Source organism: Microtus pennsylvanicus, chromosome 13, assembly GCF_037038515.1.
Source record: "Microtus pennsylvanicus isolate mMicPen1 chromosome 13, mMicPen1.hap1, whole genome shotgun sequence".
NCBI lineage: Eukaryota > Metazoa > Chordata > Mammalia > Rodentia > Cricetidae > Microtus > Microtus pennsylvanicus.
This window is the reverse complement of record NC_134591.1, coordinates 80116424-80137229: the sequence shown is the minus strand read 5'-3', so window position 1 is coordinate 80137229 and position 20806 is coordinate 80116424. Positions and strand designations below refer to the sequence as shown.

Here is a 20806-nt window from a genome sequence, read left to right as displayed (position 1 = left end):
TTCATGGAGGGGAACTTGGCTGAGCAGGGAAAGGCTGTTTCACTTGTCTCTGGCAACTTCATGGGACAAATTAGTCACTAGGGGTTGGCTAAGAGTGAATTAGTGAGAACATTTCATGGGGCTGGACAGATGGTTCAGCAGTTAAAAGCCCTGATTGTTCTTGGAAAAGACCTGAGTTCAATTTCCAGCACCAGAACAGAGCAGTTCACAACTGCTTGTATCTCTAGTTCCTGAGCATCTGCCACCTTTTGGCCTCTATAGGCACTGCGTGAGTGTATTGTGTGTGTGTACATACATGTGTGTATATATGTGTGTGTGTATATGTATTATATATATATACATGTGTATATACACCCACCAAAAAAATTTACAAATAAAATAATGTTTAATGGGACTTGAGAGCTAGCTTAGAAGTAACAAGCACTGGTTGCTCTTGCAAAGGACTGGGGTTTGGTTCCAGCACCCACCTGGCGGCTCATTAGCATCCATAACTCCAGTTCTGTGGGATCCAGTGCCCTCTTCTGACCTCTACAGGCAAAACATGCAAACACATAAAATAAAGTAAATCTGGAAAAGTTTGAAGGAAAATACTTCAACTTGCCATCTCTAATACAAGCCCATTCTGGAAAGAAAACCCCGGGTTGTGTTCTGTGAATGGAGAAATGTGTCCCTCACATCCTAATATTGGATGGCATCATCAGGTCACCTTGGAACTGGCTGCAGCCGGCTATCACTGTGGTAACAAAGGCTGTGGAGTAAAGGTTCTGTCTGTCTGAATGACCTGCATGTAGAATAAGTTTTCATACTCTCAGAAGAACATTTCTGTGGAAGACAGGCGTCCTTGTGTTCAGCACCCGGGACAGCTCCTGACCACAGAGCCTGAGGGCCCCACAGGCAGATTGTGTGTCTTTCCTGTCTGTGACCTCCAGAGCCAGTGGGTCAAAGGGAACTGTCTCCTCCAGTCCCTGTAAGGTCGCCAGTGTTGCATATACAAGGTACCTATCAAATTAGAATCTCAGGTAGACAGCAAGTATATGTTTTCCTATCAGTATATCCAGTGCACTAGTTGGCACCTACTTATCATAAAAACATGCCTTTATCTGAAGTCACATCTAACCCGGTTTCTTAGGTTTTAGCCCCAGGGTTTGGCTGTTCTCCACTGAGTGGAGGTCAGACTTGCTCTTTTATCTTCCTCTCTTGTGGCCTATGTGTTTGGTCCTTGGGCCATTGTTTGGACATATGGTTGTAGTTTAAAGAAACAAAACACTTCTGGTGGTCCTTGAGACAGCAGGATTGAAGGCTTTGTATTCTAATACCGCTGTTAGGAAAGACCCTTGGTCTGTGGGCGGCCACGACTGAGCTTATGATCATAATGGAAATTGCACAAGGAGGAGGCGCTGTGCCTTGCTTTGTTTTGTGCTAGCTGTTCATGGGGATCTCACGTGTACCCAGCTAATGTTTGCTGAGAGGATGTTGGCACTAGACCCTGGGCTAGACCCCAGAGATCCTGTATGGACAAGAGGAACAAGGGCCTCGTCCTTATGCCTGCCACATCATGGTGCAGCGAGGCAGGAGATGAAACGAGATGCAGAAGAGACATTTCAGTAGCACCACCTCCCCGTTAAGGCAGAGTGCATTGTGGGGGATCTGTGGCGGTGAGGCTGACATGAGGAGGTCACAGGTCCTGAACAGTCGGAAAGAAATCCCACTGGAGGACATGGTGGAGAAGCTTCCAGTCCCATTGCAGGAGGTGAGAGAGGGCCTTGATGACTGAGCTGGGGAGAGAAGGCAGAGAGTGCTGGGATCAATGAAGTGGGGAGGAACTAGACTGTACCTTCCCTACTCTTAGAAAACTGCTCCCTCCGCTGTAGAGAGTATTTGTGATGATGGGTGTGCGGTGGGCTTAACCGGTCCTGCCACCAAATGTTATATATTCCTGAACCTCAGAAAGTGACCTTATTTGGTCACCGTGTAAGGTTTCTGTGGGTGTGATCAGTAAGATGAAGTGATTCCGGATACTTGAGACCCGGATACTTGAGGCCATGTGATAGATGCAAAGCAGAAACCGTGCCTTTTCCTGGCCGCCCAGACCGCAGTAATCACACAGAAACTATTAACTACAACACCGTTTGGCCTATTAGCTCAGGCTTCTTATTAACTAAATCTTACATCTTAAATTAAACCATTTCTGTTCATCTATGTATCACCACAAGGTTGTGGCCTACTGGTAAGATTCCAGCAGCTTTCTCCTTCAGCACCTACATGGTGTCTCCCTGACTCCGCCTTCTTTCTCCCTGAATTCAGTTTGGTTTTCCTGCCTAGCTCTATTCTGCCCTGCTTCTTTATTAAACAATGGCAATAAAACGCATTCACAGCACACAGAGGGGAATCCCACATCAACAAAGAATGGGAACACAGATACAATCCTTGGAATGTCAGGGAGTTTCCACAGCCACCGAAAGCTGAGTAAAGCAAAGATCTTCACTAGCACCTTTGGAGGGAGCACACCCTGCTGGCTCCTGCCTACCGGCTGCCTGGCCTCCAGGCTGTGAGAGTCGGTCCCTCTTGTTTGTAGCTTGTATGAGACTCTCTGCTGTGTCAGCCCCGGGAAACTAGCAAAGATGAAATGATATGTCTCTCTGCCCGAGGCTCCAAAAACAGTGTACAGGCTGCACACCTGGGTCCATACCATGTGGGCTGATGTCCTAGGAGACAGCCCACTCCCCAAGGAGGAAGGGGACCAGAAACAGTTCTTCCATAAGCTGGGAGAGAGCTGTCCCACCCACAGTGCCCCTGATGTACCCGGTGACCTTAGTGTTGCTGCCCTCGAACTAGATGACTTGTGCCAGCATTCATTAAAGATCCTAGCAAATCATCCTTCCCTGGTGAACGCCTCTCCACTAGTAAGTGGGTAGAGACTAGGTTAAGTGTTGGCCTTAAATATTAATATAAAAAGACAGGCACTGGTGGGGCATTCTGGAAATGGCTATAATAGAAGACTTGAGTGTCTCGTTAGCTCTGTTGAACCTGTTCTCAGCCCTCACCACTAAAAAGAAAGGACAGAGAGTCAGCAGGACAGCTCAGCCGAGAAAATGCTTGCCCGGAAAGCACAAGGAGCTGCGTTTGATTCCCCTGAACCCTTGTTTATCAAATAAAATAAGATAGACAAGCAATCATGGTAGTGCATGCTGTGATCCCAGCGCTGGGGAGGTGGAGAGGCACCTCTGTGGCTCACAGCCAGAGACTAACTTATGAGAAAGTTCTAGAACAGTGAGAGACCCTGTCTGAAAAGAACAAAAAGAATGGTACGTGAAGTTGACCTCTTGCCTCGTCGCATGTGTGCACACGCCCACATATGCATATAAGTGTGCTTATATATACACATGCATGCCAAGAAATAGGAAGGAGAATCGGATGTTTGGGTGTATCCAGTCCCTCTGTGAGTACCGCAGGCAGCTGGAAGCCGAGGCCCAGACCCTGGATCTGCCAGCTGGATGAGGCTGTTGCTTCTTTTCTTCTCTCTGTGGCTCCAAGAATGAAGTCAGACTCCTCGGTGGCCCTGGGTGGTCCTCCTGCCTCTAACTTCACTTCAGGCTCCTCTCACAAGCTCAGCGCTGCAGGCATGAGCTCCTTCCTCCTGTGTCCCCATACTCGGGGTCCTGTACCTTCAGGTCCCTCTTCCTGAAGCTCGTCTCCCCACCTTGTCATGTTGCCAAGTCCCTCCCCTCATCAGCATCCAGGTCTGTCCCCAGAGAGGCTGTCCTGAGAAACCTTCTAGCCACTACTATAGGCATAGCTTCCCTGTCCTGACCGCCCACTCCCAAAAAACCCACATGGAGACTTAATATAAATTATAAACATTTGGCAGATAGCTCAGGCTTGCTACTAGCTTCCTGTTACATTTATACCAACAGGTATTTCTTATCTAGGCTTTGCCCATGGCTTGGTACCTTTTCTCAGTACAGCATGCCCACTTGCTCTCTCTGGGTCTGAGGGCAGCTTCTGATTCTGCCCTCCTTCTTCCCAGTCCTTAGTCTGGAAGCCTCTGCTTCCTGCCTGGCTACCAGCCAATCAGTTTTGTATTAACAAGGACAGTAACACATTTTCACAGTGTCCAGGATTGTTTCACAGCGCACTACCCTCTCTGAGCTGCTGGCATCATGCCTCCCGCCCTCTCTGTGGTTAGTTTGCCTGTTCACCTTGGCCACTTTACTCCTGGGAGAGTCTGCACCTCTGTAAGCCCAGGACAGTGCTGAGTGATCCTAACACATCCTCCAGAACATTCTCTGAAGCGTGACTTTTTCTCACTGCTCCCTTGAAGGAAGTGAACAGCACAGGGAGCTGAACCTGGTGACAGAGAGCCTAGCCCTGGGCCAAGTGACCTTCAGTCACCTGTAAGGTCAGGAGTCCTAAGTCTTGCCTTTCTGCTTCCAGACCCAGAGCTGGTACCAGAAGCCAGGGAGCCTTGGCAGGTTGCCACCCTAATTGAGCAGGCGGTAATTTGCTCTGTCAGCCTGCAGTCACACCTCGCCACAGGAGGTTTCTAGGAAGAGCTGGGAATCCACATGTGTCTTTTGTTTTTTAAGGTTTATTTTTATTTTTCATGTATATGAGTGTTTTGCCTGCCTGTATGTATGCACACTACATGTGTGCCTGGTGCCCATGGAGGTCAGAAGAGGTCGCTGGATCCCCTGGAACTGGAGTTACAGACAGCTATAAGCCAACATGTGCGTTCTAGGGCTGGAGAGATGACACAGGGGTTAAGAGCACTGACTGCTCTCCTAGAGGATCCTGGTTCAATTCCCAGCACCCACATGGCCGTTCACAACTGTTTGTAACTCTAGTTCCAGGGATCTAACACCCTCACACAGACATACACACAGGCAAAACACCAACTCACATTTTTTTAAAATTTTTTAAATGTGGAACCAAACTTGGCTCCCCTACTAGCAAGTGTTCTTAACCGCCAAGCCATCATCCCAACCCCCGCCATGTGTATCTGTAAGGACAGACGTGAAGGAAGGCACTATGGCTAGACAAGGGTGAGCATCTGCAAGAGGAGCTGCCTTGCTCCCCCACAACTGCTAGGATGGGGGAGATGAGAGCTGGGTGGATTAAAACGTGGCCCAAGTCAGGTATTGAAATGTAGGTATCAGTGGGGCACAGACCTTCCTGCCTCTGCCAGCCCCTGGTGGCTGCGGTCACCCTCACTCTTCCTTGGCATTTAGATGTACCATCATGGTCTCCATCTTCATGTTGTCTTCCCCCGTGTGTCTCCAAATCTCTCTCCGTAGAAAGGCTTTGGGACCTGTGATAGGTAGTTTTATAGCAACTTGACACAAGCTAAAGTCATCTGAGGGGAAGGAACCTCAATTAAGAAAATTAAGAAGGGGGCTGGAGAGATGGCTCAGTGGTTAAGAGCATTGCCTGCTCTTCCAAAGGTCCTCAGTTCAATTCCCAGCAACCACATGGTGGCTTACAACCATCTGGAATGAGGTCTGGTGCCCTCTCTGGCCTGCAGACATACACACAGACAGAATATTGTATACATAATAAATAAATAAATAAATAAATAAATAAATAAATAGAAAATTAAGAAGTGCTGGGCTTAATTAAAGGCGTGCACCACCAGTGCCCAAATGCAGTCTGCTTCACAGGTGCTCAGGATGTCCTTGCATCAAAGGCAGAATCCACACCTATAGGCTATAGAACACCATGGAGCATCCTTCTATGTCGATGCCTTGGGACTCAATTAAACTTGAACTTAAATATTAACATGAAAGATAAACGCCATGTGACCAAGCAAGCCGCTTGGCCTCTCAGTGTCCTAGCTTCCTTCTTTGAAAGCAGAACTATAGTCACAGCCTCAGGGAGCTGTCCTGAGCATCTGTAAGGCTATAAAGTAACCATAGCTCCAGGCCTGGCTCCTGCGGGATAGCTGATGTCCATCCCCACCTCAAAAGGACCTTCTTCACCTCTGGAACCTACACTGCCCACCAGACCCCAAATCTCCCACTTGGAAATACAGCTTAACACCATACAGACAAGAAGTAGATGCCAAAGGAAGGGAGGTAAAAAGACCAGGGGGCCATTCTGGAAGAACCAAGCCAGGAATGGGAACTGGGAGCCAGCTGGCAAGCAGGAAATCCCACAGCTCGGAGCTGCCCGTGGCCTGTGTCCATGCTGGCCTGCCTTTCCTGGCAGCTGCCACCACAGAGGAGCTGGGTGATCCTCTCAGGTGCCAGCAACCAGAGACCCATAACCCTGTGGGTCCCCGACCTCTTCAGCCCCAGCTTTCACTGCAAGGCCACAGTGGCAAGAAATGGGAGGGAGGACCAATACCCCACATCTGTGCCAAGTGCCTACCCGGAAACCAGCTCACCATGAAGCAGCCCCCACCCTTGGTCTGGCTGCAGAAATCCTGGCACAGCTTCTAAAGGCATGCATTCGCTTGCGTAGATGCCCAAAAGATTTACCTCTAAGCAGCTCCCCTGACAGGGCGAGGCAGGGCCAGAGTCCTACTCTGCACCAACCCTCAGAATGTTGACCTTTTAGCGCCCAAGCAATGATGCTGAGGGTGAAGGAGCACCCAGTGATCGTCAGGGCCGGTGCCGTCACCTGAACTGAAGCAATGACGGAGAAGCTGACCCTGCCAGCATCTCTCTGCAGGCTGGTATCCAGCAGCTACCTCAGGCCCTCAGTGTTCTCAGGAGCACCAGAGACTTCTCTTGGTTGGTTGGTCTAATGTTGACAGGTAGCCAGGCCTGTAATGCTGTGGCACAATGGGAACACCAAGGTGACCACCAAGACAGAGACTCAGGCAGCAGCAGGGACAAAGGCCAGAGGCTTTGGAGGAAGGTGACCTGGAGGGTGGGGTAATCACCCAGTTTAGATGTGCTGCCCCCACACAGGCAATTCACCTACGTAAAGCACAATCACTGGCTGTAATGACACACCCCTGTAATCCCAGCTACTGAGCAGGAGGATCGCAAGTTCAAGGCCTGCCTACACCCCTGTAATCCCAGCTACTGAGGCAGGAGGATCACAGGTTCAAGGCCTGCATAGGCATCTTAGGGAAATGTTGTCTCAAAATATAATTGGAATGAAAATGGTCAGGGTAGAGCCAATGACAGGGTACTTCCACAGCTCCCAGAGGCCCTGGGTTTGATCCCCAGCACCAGGAATTACTTAAATCCTAGCGTTATATAGTTCAACAGTTTTTGTGTGTTCATAGGCTTGCGAGAAAAAAAAATGACCACAAGCCAACTGGTAAGATGGCTCAGTAGGTAGAGGGACCTGCCACATAAGCCTGGCAACCTAGGTTCAAGTCTCAAAACCCACATAAAGATGGACGGGAAGAGCAGATGCCACAAAGGTTGTCCCCCCGACCTCCACTCATACACCTACGTGCACACAAGCAATGATGATGGTGTAAAATCAAAGTCTGGAATATTTTCATCACATCCCCCCCCCGCCCTCCACCACCGCCAAGAAACTGCTGTTTCCTATGTCACTTCCTACTCCCCTCGCACCCTGGTAACCACTAACCCAACAGGGTTTTCCCAAGTGAAGTCAGGCTGTGACCTTTTGCAATCTGCTTCTTTCACTTAGCAGCGTGGCCTTCATCCATGTTGCAGCATGTGGGGGTTCATCCGTGTTGCAGCATGTGGGGGTTCATCCATGTTGCAGCATGTGGGGATTCATCCGTGTTACGGCATGTGGGGGTTCATCCGTGTTGCAGTATGTGGGGATTCATCCATGTTGTAGCATGTGGGGGTTCATCCATGTTGTAGCATGTGGGGGTTCATCCGTGTTGTAGCATGTGGGGGTTCATCCATGTTGTAGCATGTGGGGGTTCATCCGTGTTGTAGAATGTGGGGGTTCATCCATGTTGTAGCATGTGGGGGCTCATCCATGTTGCAGCATTGTCAAAACTTCTTTTTATGGCTGAATAGTATTCCGTTGTGCAATGAACCGCGTGTTGTTCAGCCGTTACTGGGCATTTGGGTTGTTGCCATCTTTTGACTGTGCTGAAAAGTGTCACTGTGGACATTTGTGTTCAAGCTCTTGTGGTTTCACATGATTTGCATTCTCTGGGAACATACTTAGGAGTGGGTCCACAGTTCTGCGGCGACTCTGCCTCTTCCGACCTCACTCATTAGTGTGGCTGTTCATGGCACACCCTGTGGTTGAGAGTGACCCTGGAGGAGCAGTGAGCCCCCCCCCTTGTGAGATGCCCTGGTTAGCCAGCACAGGGAAATACATAAAAAGGAAAAGTCAGGAGGTCAAGGGCTTCTGCTAGGCCCGCGTGTGTAGCCCAGACCTCCTGCTTACGCACCCCCTGGCCGGAGAGGTGGCTCCGCAGTTAAAGTGTGCACTACTCACAGAGGACTGGAATCTGATTCTCAGCACCCACATCAGGTGGCTCACAGCCCCCTGTAACTCCAACTCTGGGTGCCCCACCCTCTACTGGCCTCTGTAGGCACCCCCCCCATGCACATACCCACATAGACACACGTGCATAACCATAATTAAAACTAAAAATAAGGCATTTTTAAAAACTGTCTCTGGGGACCACTCCAGGAGGTCCAGGCTCAGGACTCTGTGTGTATAACAGGCTCCCCGAGTTCCTGACAAGATCTTGGTGGTTTGGTGCTGGGCAGACTGCTCTGTGCCAAACACGCCCCGTGCGGTACTCAAAGTTCTAAGGAATAAAGGGTGTGTGTTAAAAGATTCCATGAGCTGTTAGCCAGAGTTAACTTCCATGTCTCTATTTGGGCTCAGGCTCTGCATCTTCGGGGGAGGCTACAATGCTCGCCTCCTGCAGCAGGGAGGCGTGTAGATGCTTTGCCTTCTGCAACCTTCAGCAGCCACATGCTCCTTAAAAGGCCAGGGTCGTCTTCTGTGAGTTCCAGGGTCCAGGCTGCAGAAGGAATTTAACCGCCCTTCTCCCAGCCCTCCTTCCACCCAGTTTGGTTGGAAAGAGCCTCAGGCTATCCGGAGCGCAGGGCCTCAGGCCAGCAAACCCCTGCTGCCTAAGTGCGCTGCTGGCAGGAGGAACAGAGCTTGGCCCGTGCTGGTTTCTGTAGGCAGAGCCTGTGTGACCTTCCAGAACATCCTTGGTAAAGGTACCAACTCTATCCTCCCAGGTCCAGTTCTACCCCCAGGGACTGGATCCTCTCTTTGCCTTAGGTCTGAGCTCAAGGGGACTTGAGGTTTTGCTGGACTTGGGGTGGGCGGGCACACTGTAGGGTCTGTGGCTGCCTCCCACCATGGGAAGCCAGAGTTTCTGTGACAAGATCTTTGGAGTGCATTGTATTTGTTGAGTTGTTTGTTTGCTTGCTCTTTGGTTTTGACCTAGAACAGTGGTGAAGTCTGAGGCCACCCAGTGAGCATAGCTGTCATTCTTACCGGCTGTACCCAGAGGCAGAGCGCAAGCTTGGAGGGGGCTCAGCCGACAAAGCACCTGTCACATGAGATGGAGGGCCTGAGTTCAGATCCCCAGAAGCCACATACAAAGTCAGCGTGTGCCTAGGTGCTTGGGGAAGGGAGTCAAAGACAAGGGGATCCCTGAGACTTGGTGGCCAGCCAGCTTAGCCAAGCCAGGGAGCTCCAGGTTCAGGGAGAGACCTTCCTTATGTTGAGGATGGGTATATGAAGGCAGGGCTCTAGGCCCCTAATTCACTTGTCGGTTCCAAAAGCACTGGTGAGATTAAGTCTTGCTGTGCGTCTTGGTCCCATTGTCTCTTTGAGCCAGCGGCTTTCCTTGGTCATGTCTGAGTGGAAGCTTTCCCTCCCCTTTCCTGGTAACTTGTCCCTGAGCAGACAGAGATGAACACCGACTCCAGGGACCGCCCCACTCCCCCGACACACACCTGAGCCAATGTTGCTTACCCAGGCTTGGGGCTGCAGGTCAGCCTGGAGCAGCCAGTGCCAGCTCCCTCCACCCCCCGGGGACCAGCAAGGCAGGCGGCTGTGCATCCTGCATCATAAATAATGACTCTTCGGCACCGCCTGCGCCTCTGACGGGGGAACTCACTGGCTCTCGGCAGGAGCCTCTGACACCCCATGTGCAGAGCCAGGAGCCAGGCAGGAGAAGCAGCTGCTCTCCCTGAGACCCCTCTGAGCATGCAGTCGCGGCAGCCCTGCTCAACCCCGGGATCCCACCCCAAGGAATACATCCAGCAGCGAGGTCATGAAGATGGGAGTCCACTCCTGTTGGAGGAAGGCGACTGTGCCCATCAGTCCTCAGGCCTTTACAGCCCACTCTTGGAGACTGCCAGGGACGTGAAACAGGCAGAACCAGAGCAGGGGAAGCCAAGTGGAGACAGAGGAGATGTGAGAAGAGAATGGACAAGGCTCCTCCCTGCTGGACCTCCAACAACCCCCCCCCCCATCTTTGACTCCTCTCAGATAAGAGCTTGTCTAGCGTCGTCTGGAAATTTGATGCCATCCACTCGGCTGCGCAGGCAGGTTCTCTCTTGCCCTCAGAAATCCTTTCTCTGAGAGAACGCCCCGCCGCTTCTTCACCTTCTGGGATAAAGTCTCATCGGAGGCAGGGAAGGGCTCCTAAGGAGCAGGTGACTTCTGAATCCGGCAGGAGCTGAACAGGGCCTCACCATGCAGGTGTCCTTCGTGTGCTCAGAGCACAGCCTGAAGACCCGCGGTCCTGAAGAACGCCTGGGTCGCTCGGCAGCCAGCAGCCCCAGCCCTGGCACCCGTGGACGATTCCGTGCCGTGGCCATGGTAGCCCGGAGCCTGGGACAGCTGTCAGTACAGAGCACCCAAAACAGCAACGACAGCAACGTGAAGCAGCCAGGGATGAAATATAGGTAGGCAGAGCAGCCCGTTCTGTGGTGTGGGGACCAGCCTTCCCGCCTCCCTGCAGATCCGTCTCTGGAGACCTGAGCAGCCCTCGCTGAGGGCCTCTTAGCACCTGGTAGACCTGCTAAAGAGTAAGCTGAGACTTGGTCAACTCCAAGTCTGTTCTCCTGGGCCACAGAGGGGGGCGGGTATATAGTCACCATCTTCCTTCACCGTTTTTTATCTCTTTTATGGGCTCAGCTCCTAAAGTAAATCACCTCATGGGACTTTACTGTACTTTATTGTTTGACCTCAGCCATGCTCCCCGCCCCCGCCCAACGCCTCCTACTTCCACTAAGATCACAGGTCCAGAAGATGCTGGGGTCTTTCTCACTCCTGTGTAAGACTCAGAGCCCAAGGAGATGAGCAACTTGGCACCTAAAGAGTGGCTCTGGGGGAAAGGGGATGGGGCCTCTCTCCATGGAGTCTCCAGGGAAAGGGATCTTCCCTGGGTTTGTACAGGCTGAATGGGTCAAGGGAGCACTCTGGAGCCCAGACAGCCTCTTGGGAAAAGCTTCTTAAAACTGGAGTTGGAACAGTTGCTTCCCAGTGACAGACCAAACACGGGTGGTCACCACTGACTGCAGGAGGGTCCCCTAAGTTCCCAGCTGGTATCACAATGAGCTTAAAGCTCCCCAGGACCAACACTCAGAAGGTATACCAGATGTACCTATGCGATGAGGCCACATCGTGGCAAGCGCTAGCATGAGATGAGGGTCCTGCATCTTTTTCCATCCACTACACTTGGTGGGGGCAACTGGAATGGAATTCCCTGTTCTAGATTCTCTGTGGTTTGTATCTTGGTTTCGGTAGCCATTAAAAGCTAGGGCTAAATAGATGTATGTGTGTTTATATGCATGTATGTACAGGGGTGTGTATATATCTATGTGCATATGCACGAATTTCTGCATGTATTTGTTTGGATTCTTGTTACCTGATGTGACTTGGAAGTCAATCTGAGATTCGCCAGGACTAAACACCAATGCCGCTGTGTCACGCGCAGAGAGCTCCACGTGATGGGAAAAGTGGATCTCAAAGAAGCCCAAGCACTCCCAGTGATCCTGTGTGTGCAGTGTATAGATGCATGTCTCTGTGTGTGCATATGTGTGTCCGTGTTTGTCTGTGTTTGTGCCCATGTGTGGTGTGTGTGTGCATGTGTGCATGTGTCTGTGTGTATATCCATGTGTGTCTATGTGCATATATACCTATATTTGTAGCTTCGTACTTGTGTCTGTGTGCATGTGTTGTCTTTGTGTGTGTCCGTGTATGCGTGCATACACAGAAGTCAGGGAGGGTGAGACCCAGCAGTGAAAGGCTTTCAATCTGGACTCCTGAGTTCAAATTCCAGCCCCAGCTCTTCCAACAGGGCCCCGTCTGTCTGATGGCAGAGCACAGCCTCCCCCCACGGCAGGACCTGGTTGTGTCATCTGGAGGGAGGGGGACCATACTCCTGTAAAAGATGTGCAGCCTAGGGGCCGAAAGAAAGGGTATCTAGCTCATGGCCCACAAGTCCCTTTAAGGGGTCCCTCTGCTCTCGTGCCTCGCGGGCATCAGCCTCACAAGTGACCACAGAATGATTGCCCAGGGCCATAGCTAACATTTGGTTAAGGCTGTGGGGACCAAGGATAGGCCTGATCCTGGTGCCTCCACCTCCCCTTCCCTCCAGACACCCCAGGTGTACTTGTCCATTGACGCTTCACGGCCCACGGGGTTGGAAGAGGCAGAGGTCTCCCGAACCAAGGACACAGCTTTTGACTTGCTTGTGGAGGTGGGAGGAGCATTCTGTCCCCAGGGTCTGATCTCTGACATGTACTGCTCATGTCCAAATGGTGGCAACATTGCCGTCCCTCAGTTGACACTCCTTGGGACCCTATTCTAGTCAGCAGTTGAAGACAAGAAGTCCCATGCCTGCCCTTGGGTCCGGAGTCTGGGTACAGGGAAGACCTATGCATGACTGGTACCTCACAGCCAGCACGGGGGCCAACACACTCCCTAGCCATGGTGAGGTAGAATGGCCTTGCCTGTACCTGAGCCAGCCTTTGTCCTCCTCCCAGGTGGCTAACACGAAAGGCCCAGAACTCTTTTCAAAGACTGTTTCCTGGGGCCCTGCCACTCTGAAGCCTGAGGCACAGCCATTGGGACAGGAGTCTGCTGGCCAGGAATCTGCCTTGCCTCTGGCCAAGGTGATGCTGAGAGGCCTCCAGAGGCTTCTTCCCAGGCCTCAGGAGAGAGACAGCAAGCCGGTGAGAGAGGCTTAGGGACTTTGCCCAATTACTTTATAATCATATCGAGTTTTAATTGAAGAAGGGAAATGTGTAGATTATGCTTCCATCCTGAAGTTTGGGGTGACAGCATGGTGGCTGCCACCGTGCAGGCCTGGCTCTGTGACGCTCCCTGCCCTCTCTAGGGAGCCTTTCCCATATAGCTTTTAGCCTGGAGGTGACTGTCCCCTCAGAGATAAAGACAAGAAGGCCCACGCCTGCCCTTGGGCATCAGGCCTGGCAGCAGATGGCAGGACTAATACCATCATTTAACAAAAGAAGTTGAGCAGGGCAATTACAACATGGAGCAGTGGCCTGGTTTTGCTAAAGTGTCCCTAAGGACAGTAGATGAGGACACCACCCGGAGCCACACTCCCTGACCCACACCCAGGCGCAGGAGAAGAGAGAGGCCTTTTGGGAAGTTCGTCTGTTTCTTGACCAGACTTAAGGTGCGTGGCTTCTCGATGTGCTACCCCAAACTGACAGGCGACAGGCGCCTGCTCTTCAGCCACAGGTGGGCCCAGCCTCATGTTTTGAGTCTTCACCTGCCTGCTTCTTAAGCTGCTCTCTCTCCCAGAACATGTGGTGTGTTCCAGCATGTAAGGACCTAGGTTCGAGTCTCAGCTCCAGCACTACACTGATAAAAGTTTTTGGAGGGTGACAGACAAGAACTTGCCTCCTGACCTGTTCTGGTCAGAAAGTTGCTGCCCATGGTCACGTGTTAAGACAGCTCCAGGCTGCCTTCTCAACACCTGGCTCTAACCAGACCAGGTACCCAAGAGGGCCCAGGGTTCTGCAAACCCTGAAATGTTTCAAACAGGACCCTAAGTGTGTTTGTGACCTTATTCCCAGGGAAGAGATTGGTAGTCTCTATGCACTTCTCAAAGTGTTATGTGACTCCATGGCCTCAGTGCTGGCTGGCTTTTTATTGGGGTGACACAGAACAGGGTCATCTAGGAAGAAGGAGCCTCAGCTGAGAAAATGCCCCCATCAGTTTGGCCTGAGGACATGCTGTAGTGCATTTTCTTGATTAATGGTTGATGTGGGAGGACCCATCTCACTGTGGGCAGTGCCGCTTCTAGGTGGGTGGTCCTGGGTTATGTAAGAAAGCAGGCTGAACAAGCCAGTAAGCAGCGCTCCTCCATGGCTTCTGCTTGAGTTCCTGCCTTGACTTCTCTGTGTTCGGTAACCAGGAATAAGTAAGCCAAAAACAAAACAAAAACCCATCCTCTTCAAGTTGCTTTTGGTCATGGTTTTTTTGTTGTTGTTGTTTTTGTTTTAAAATACTTATTTATTTATTATGTATACAATATTCTGTCTGTGTGTATGTCTGCAGGCCAGAAGAGAGCACCAGATCTCATTACAGATGGCTGTGAGCCACCATGTGGTTGCTGGGAATTGAACTCAGGACCTTTGGAAGAGAAGGCAATGCTCTTAACCACTGAGCCATCTCTCCAGCCCTTGGTCATGTTTTTTATCAGCAATCAATCTAACTGTGGCAGCTGTCAAACCTTGCGTCTCCATGATCAGTGTGCCCCTTCTGGGCACTTTGGTCACATTCCGCTACAGTTCCTTTCTGTCCAGATCTGGCCCTGCAGAATCTAGATGTGATACAACCCTGCCTTTCAGGCTAGCTCCAGATGCCCGGGTCTACGGGTGGCCTGGTGCTGACAGACAGTACTCAGGGCACCACTGGCCGAATTGACTGATTTATAACGGGAAAGCCCAGAAACATTCTCTTTATCTCTCTCTCTCTCTCTCTCTCTCTCTCTCTCTCTCTCTCTCTCTCTCTCATTTTTGTTTCTGTTTTTTCGAGACAGGATTCTCTGTTGCTCTGGAGCCTGTCCTGGAACTAGCTCTAGCTCTTGTAAACCAGGCTGACCTTGAACTCACAGAGATCCTCCTGCTTCTGCCTCCCAAGTGCTGAGATTAAAGGCACGCGCCACCACCGCCCGGCTTCATTTCTCTTTTTAATGCATAAATATTACTATCTATTAAGTTTGGGAGGTTTGTTGTTTTGGATTTTTATTTGTTTTTGTTTTTGAGACAGGATCTTGCTATGCACCCCAGGATGGCCTCAAACTCTCAGCAATCCCCTTGCTTCAGACCTCCAAATACTGGGACCAGGCCAGGCATAGTGACACATACCTTTAATCCCAGCACTTGGGAGTCAGAGGTGAAATCAGAGACAGATTTATCTCTGTGGGTTTGAGGCCAGCCTGGTCCACATGGTGATTTCCAAGACAGCCAGAGCTACATAATAGAGAAATCCCTGTCAAAAAGAAAGCGCTGGGACCATGCCACCATGGTTCATTCGAGCCTGTTTGCAGTGTGCATTGATGGTTTTGTATAAAGAGAAACATCTCATATGTCATACACTCTGTCTCGGGCAGCTGCCTCTTTGGGAAACAAAATACACGTAAGTCAATGTTCTGTGACAGCACCAGACCTGGGAATTGTGTGACCCGTTCTCACAGTAGCCGGCATCCTTGCTGGAAGTGCCCAGCTGGCCCTTGGGGAGCATAGGGACACATGGAGTGGCAGGAGCCCATGAGAGAAGCGGAGTCCAGCCCTAAAAGGGCAAGGGCCCGGGTAGAGCTATGGCACCCAGTCACTTGTCCACCTTACCGTGTGGGCAGCTCATGCCCCTGTCTCCAACACACAGGCCAGGCATGGGTGCTCACAGACCACCGCATGGGTGCTCATGGACCACTGTGTGGGTAGCTTGAGCTGGCTGCCAAGGGGAACATCCCCACTTCCTAGGCTGTCCTCTGTTTGTCCTCTGCCTTAGGCACTCATGGGACCCACCCTACAGCTAGCAGGATGTTTAAGAGCCCCTGATGTGCTGTTGCTCCTGGGGTGGGGGTCCAGGCTGGCTGGTACAAGGACAGACAGATGACCCAGACTTGGCAGAAGTGTCTCACCCTCTACAGCCTCCTAAGAACAGTAATGATGACCCCAAAACCTGTCCATCTGCTAAGGTGTGTCCTACCAGGTAGGAGCCTCAGTGGGCACGAGAGGTTATTTCATGGGCTGCCAGGCTATGACACAGTGAGAGCCACCCTGCTGGGGAACCGCAGTGCCGCCCACACCACTGGCCTTTGGGACATCGAAGGGCAAAGGCTCAGATGAAGCAGGACGAACTGCATGTCATTGTTCTCAAGGAGGGACAAATAACCCATAATAGAGGTGGCAAATGCACCCTCAAGAGGGAGCTTAGCTTTGGACCCTGCGGCCACTCACAGACCCGAGTCAGTCACCTCGCAACCTGCCCATCACAACAACAGCCCTTGTTATTGTCGTCATCTGCCCTGGAAGCAGCTCTGCGGGCCTGTGTGAGCCCCGTGTGGTCCTGGGGAACAACTGGCATGTCACCCCATGGCCGCTTAGCAGAGGCCTCCCTCGGATGATTCTCTGTGCCTTTCAGAAATCAGAAATGACTGGGTGGAAGCAGGCAACAGGCTGGCCCTGGTGCTCAAGTCTGGCTGGCAGCATCCTTCCTGCCCGAGCCAAGGTCTGACTCAATCTTTCTTTTTTCAGGAACCTGGGCAAATCCGGCCTCCGGGTCTCCTGCCTGGGGCTTGGTAAGTATAAGGACCCCTCATGAACAAGGATGAGGGGCTTCGAACGAGTCAGCCCCACCCTTAACAGAGAGCAACACTGAGAGCCTACAATTCTGGGAGATTAGGTTGCCATGGCAACCAGTAGCTGGGGAAAAAAAAGGAAGGGACAGAACCTTAGCCTTAACCAGGAGAGGCCAGGAGAATTCTTTGCACACAGCCCTTCACTTCTACCCGGAAGTCAGAGCAGCCCCTGACGCTCACTGAACCAGGAAGCTTGCTTTCTGGCTTCGAAGCCTCACTTGAGAGAGACAGTCCCCAGGAAAGCCTGTCACTTGAGAGAGACAGTCCCCAGGAAAGCCTGTCATTCGGTCCTGCCCTGTTCCTTCTGCTGGACGTCAGCTCAGTCTTCAGAACCCGCTGTTTCCCTCCTTCAAGGCAAATGCACTCTTTACCCCTCCCACCCTAACGCCCACACCTAACCCTCTGCAGGCAGCCTGTCATCAGAGAAGCACCCTCGGTCTGCTCTCTGCGACGGCACCACACCAACACTAGAGCCCACGCTGGCCTCACACTCAGGTCAGTCCTCCTGTCTCAGCCTCCTCACCTGGCTCCGGATGGACACTTGAGAGGCCACATCCTTCCTCGGCTTACACAGCTCTCTGTCCTATAGAGAGACTACTGTTAGCTTTGTTTGGAGATTCACCTAGAGGCCAGGTATCCACACACACAGGATGAACTCCACACAGACAGTGGGTGGCATGTGGCTGTGTCTGACCCGATGCCCTACGCTTTAAAGTCTGAGCACCCACAAGACTGTTCTCACCTACTGTCAAATTATCTCACCTGAGCCTGTCTGTATGTCTCCTTCTAGGAACATGGGTGACCTTCGGGGGCCAGATCACCGATGAGGTAAGACAGGGAGCCCTCAGCCCCAAGCACACGGTTAAGTCCCCTGCATAAACTAGGGACTGTGTGTGCTCACGGAAGCCACCGTGGCAGCCTCTTTCTCGTTGTGTTGGGGGTTTCCTGCCCCCGTAGTCAGACAGGCTAAGGGGTGGTGGCTGAGACAGGTGCTGCACCTGGTGGCACAGCTGAGAACTGTGGGATCCTGGGAGTCCAGGGTTCTCATGGACGTGACACCTGTGCCACAGCTCACCCCTAATTCAAGGCCCGTGTTTTCCCAGTGACAAAGCTGGGCCCCCTCTGAGTATGAGTGACCCATCCACACATACCTGTTAACCCGTGTGGGCTGTCAGCCCGTCATGCTCCTGACCACATTTCCTCTGACTACTGGGAACTGCTGTCTTCTGGGGCTTATCTACCATTGGGACCCAAGGTGACGCTAAGAAAAGCAGATCTGAGTGCTCCTGGTGTCACAGGGCCTGTCGGGACAGGGGTACCCTTCCGCACAGTGGGAGGTCAGAGAGAGAGCTCCCGGCAGCTGCACCATCTCGGCCGCTGTTTGCCCAGTTTGCTGTAGAAAGGCTCATGTTTAAAAATTAATAAGCGAGTCCATTTGAGACCTTATTAGCTGCAGTTGCTCTGTTTTTAGGGAAAACTTGGCTTCCGCGGAGATTTAAATGCAGTGTGTGGTTTCGTACTTGATATTTTTTATAACAATAGCTGGTCATTGAACCATTTGTCCTGCGCTCTGAGGCTGCTGAAGACTCAGGGTGAGTCGGGAGCTTCTAAGGTGACGCTGGTCCCCAGAGCTCAGAGTAGAAATTGGAGCCCTGGGACACGTGTGGTTTGTCTCAAACAAGTCAGGTCTGACTCAGCCTTATCCCCGTTCAGGGTGGCTGCTGATAGTCGGTAGGAGGACTCTGGAGGGAGACACTAGCCACAGGGCATGGTGTCCTTGTGGACAAGCGACTCTGTCACCAACAGATTTGTGGCACTGGGAGTATTGATGAATGAATCTCAGATGTCAGCTCCAGCTGGCTTTGCCCCCCCTTCGTTTCTCAGACATGGATGGGATGACAAGGATAAAGATGCTGGGGGTCACACCTTGATGACATCAATCAGGAGGAGAAGTAGATGACAGAGTTCGGGTCCTGGGAGGATGCCGCAGACAAAAACAACGTAGTAAAGGAACAAGGATTTTTGTATCAGATCCTGCAATTCATGTAGGGAAAAAAAAATCAATATGCCAAGTGTTAGGGGCCCCTGGCTGTGTCGTGTGATGAGGGCAGAATATTTGTTCTCTGCCTGTTTGGGTAAGAGCCAGTCAGGAAGCCAAGACTACTGTGGACTGCTTTCCTCCCTATCCTGAGAACTTTTGCTTAGATATATGAACCATAAAATTTACCATGTTAGGGCCGGAGAGGTAGCTCAACCATTAAAGTGTTCACCAGCAAGTTGAATCCCCAGAACTCATAAAAAGGGGGGCATGGCAGTGTGTACTTGAAATCCCAGTGCTGGGGCAGTAGACATGGGGGGATCGCCGGCCAGACAGCCTAGCAGCATCTGCGGACGAATGAGAGACTGAAATGAGTCAGGGTGGACAGCTGATACCTAGGAATGACACCCACGGCTGCCCCTTAGCCCGATGCATAAGTACATAGGGCACCCTTAGACATAATGACCATTTTAACCATTTTAGGGGTGTAGTTCATTGGGTGTCTTCATGTTGCCGTGCAGGCGTGACTTCCATTTCCAAACAGAAACTCCACACCTTCGAGCGGTAACTCTCCCAGTCCCTGCTAACCTCTAATCCACTTCCTGTCTCTGCGAGTCTGCACTCTGTCTTTGTGGGTAAAGTTTTATCAACGCACAGTCACACTCATTGGTTGACACGTCTGTGGCTGCTTCTATTGCAAGGACAAAGCTGAGTCCCGGACAGGTTATCTAGCCCAAGCTGTTTGAGCCGTTAAACATCTGTCCCAGTGAGAAAAGGTTTGATGGCGCCTGCGCTCTGACGTCACGACAGCCACCCACCAGTATCTGTAGAGCTGCCATACCGTCGTGAAGCCGAGAACGTTCTGGGGAGGATGGTGGTGCTGGCTGCACAGTAGCACACGTGTGACAGTATTGTTGAATGGGTGACAACTGCCACCGTCCTGGCATTCAGGAGGCTGGAGCAGAAAGAGCCTGCCTGGGTTTGAGGAACATTTGGACGACATAGTGAGCCCCTGTCTCAGAGTTATCGTCTTTAGTTTGATTTATGTGTGTTGAGTGTTTTGCCTGCATACATGGATATGCACCACAGGCAAGCACATGAGGAGGCCAGAAGAGGCGTCAGTCCCCTGGAACTAGAGCTACAGATGTAACCAGCATGCAGGTGCCGGGAACCAAACCTGGTCCTCTGCAAGAACAGGGGCTGTTAACCACTGAGCCATCTCCATCCCCCTCCAAAAAAATGTTTTAGGGTTAGTATGGAAAATTTTTCATACAGATTTTAATAAGAACATTTTTTGTTGTGTTTTGAGACAGGGTTTCTCTATGTAACAGTCTTGGCTGTCCTGGAACTCTCATTACATCATTTCTACTTCCTGTCTGGTTTTCCCGCCTATATTTCCTGCCTGGCCAATCAGCATTTATTTATAACATGATTGACAGAATACCGACAATTCTCCCTCACCATCTAGCCAGCAGTGAGGTTGGTTGGATGGCCAGGATGCCACCCACGCGTCATATTAGAGAAACGCCAGCAGAGGCCACATGACCCTCAACCCCACTAGAATGGCTGTGGGACCCTCTGTGGTCAGTGTGCAGCCTTCCCATGGTAGCTGGGAGAGGTATATCCTTATACAGATAAATCCACAGATAAATCTTAAAGGGGGGGACGGGCATCCTACTACGACTGGCCACTGGTTCTCATGACTGACATGGCAAGGTGCTGCCAATCACATATCTTCAGTCAAGACCTGGTCCCTCCAGAGGCCCGTCTCTCTCGGCTCCTGGGGGCATATCTTGGCTTGTAGGCATATGGCTGTTGTCAGTGCTCTGCCTCCAGATAGCCCTCCCACTAACATGCCAGTCACATTGGACGGCATGGCTAGCCCGCTAGGAGGCCGTGTGGCCCCATCTTAGCAAATGCATTCACAAATACCCTGCTACCAGATAAGGTCCCATCCTGAGTTTCTGGTTCATTTGAATTTTGGGGGCCCAATACAGGGG

General features: G+C 51.5%; 1 protein-coding gene across 7 annotated transcripts in view; it reads left to right on the top strand.

Moving 5' to 3' along the window:
* Nucleotides 1-20806, top strand: part of Kcnab2 (potassium voltage-gated channel subfamily A regulatory beta subunit 2) — an 89863-nt gene that overhangs the window by 51524 nt on the left and 17533 nt on the right. For 6 of the 7 annotated variants that reach the window (XM_075946905.1, XM_075946908.1, XM_075946907.1 and 3 more), the window contains 2 exons: nt 16665-16708; nt 17559-17596. In XM_075946905.1, the coding sequence (XP_075803020.1) occupies nt 16665-16708; nt 17559-17596 (82 nt within the window). Of the gene's footprint in view, nt 1-10605; nt 10833-16664; nt 16709-17558; nt 17597-20806 lie in introns of those variants that run through there. The other variant, XM_075946911.1, reaches the window with a different exon arrangement.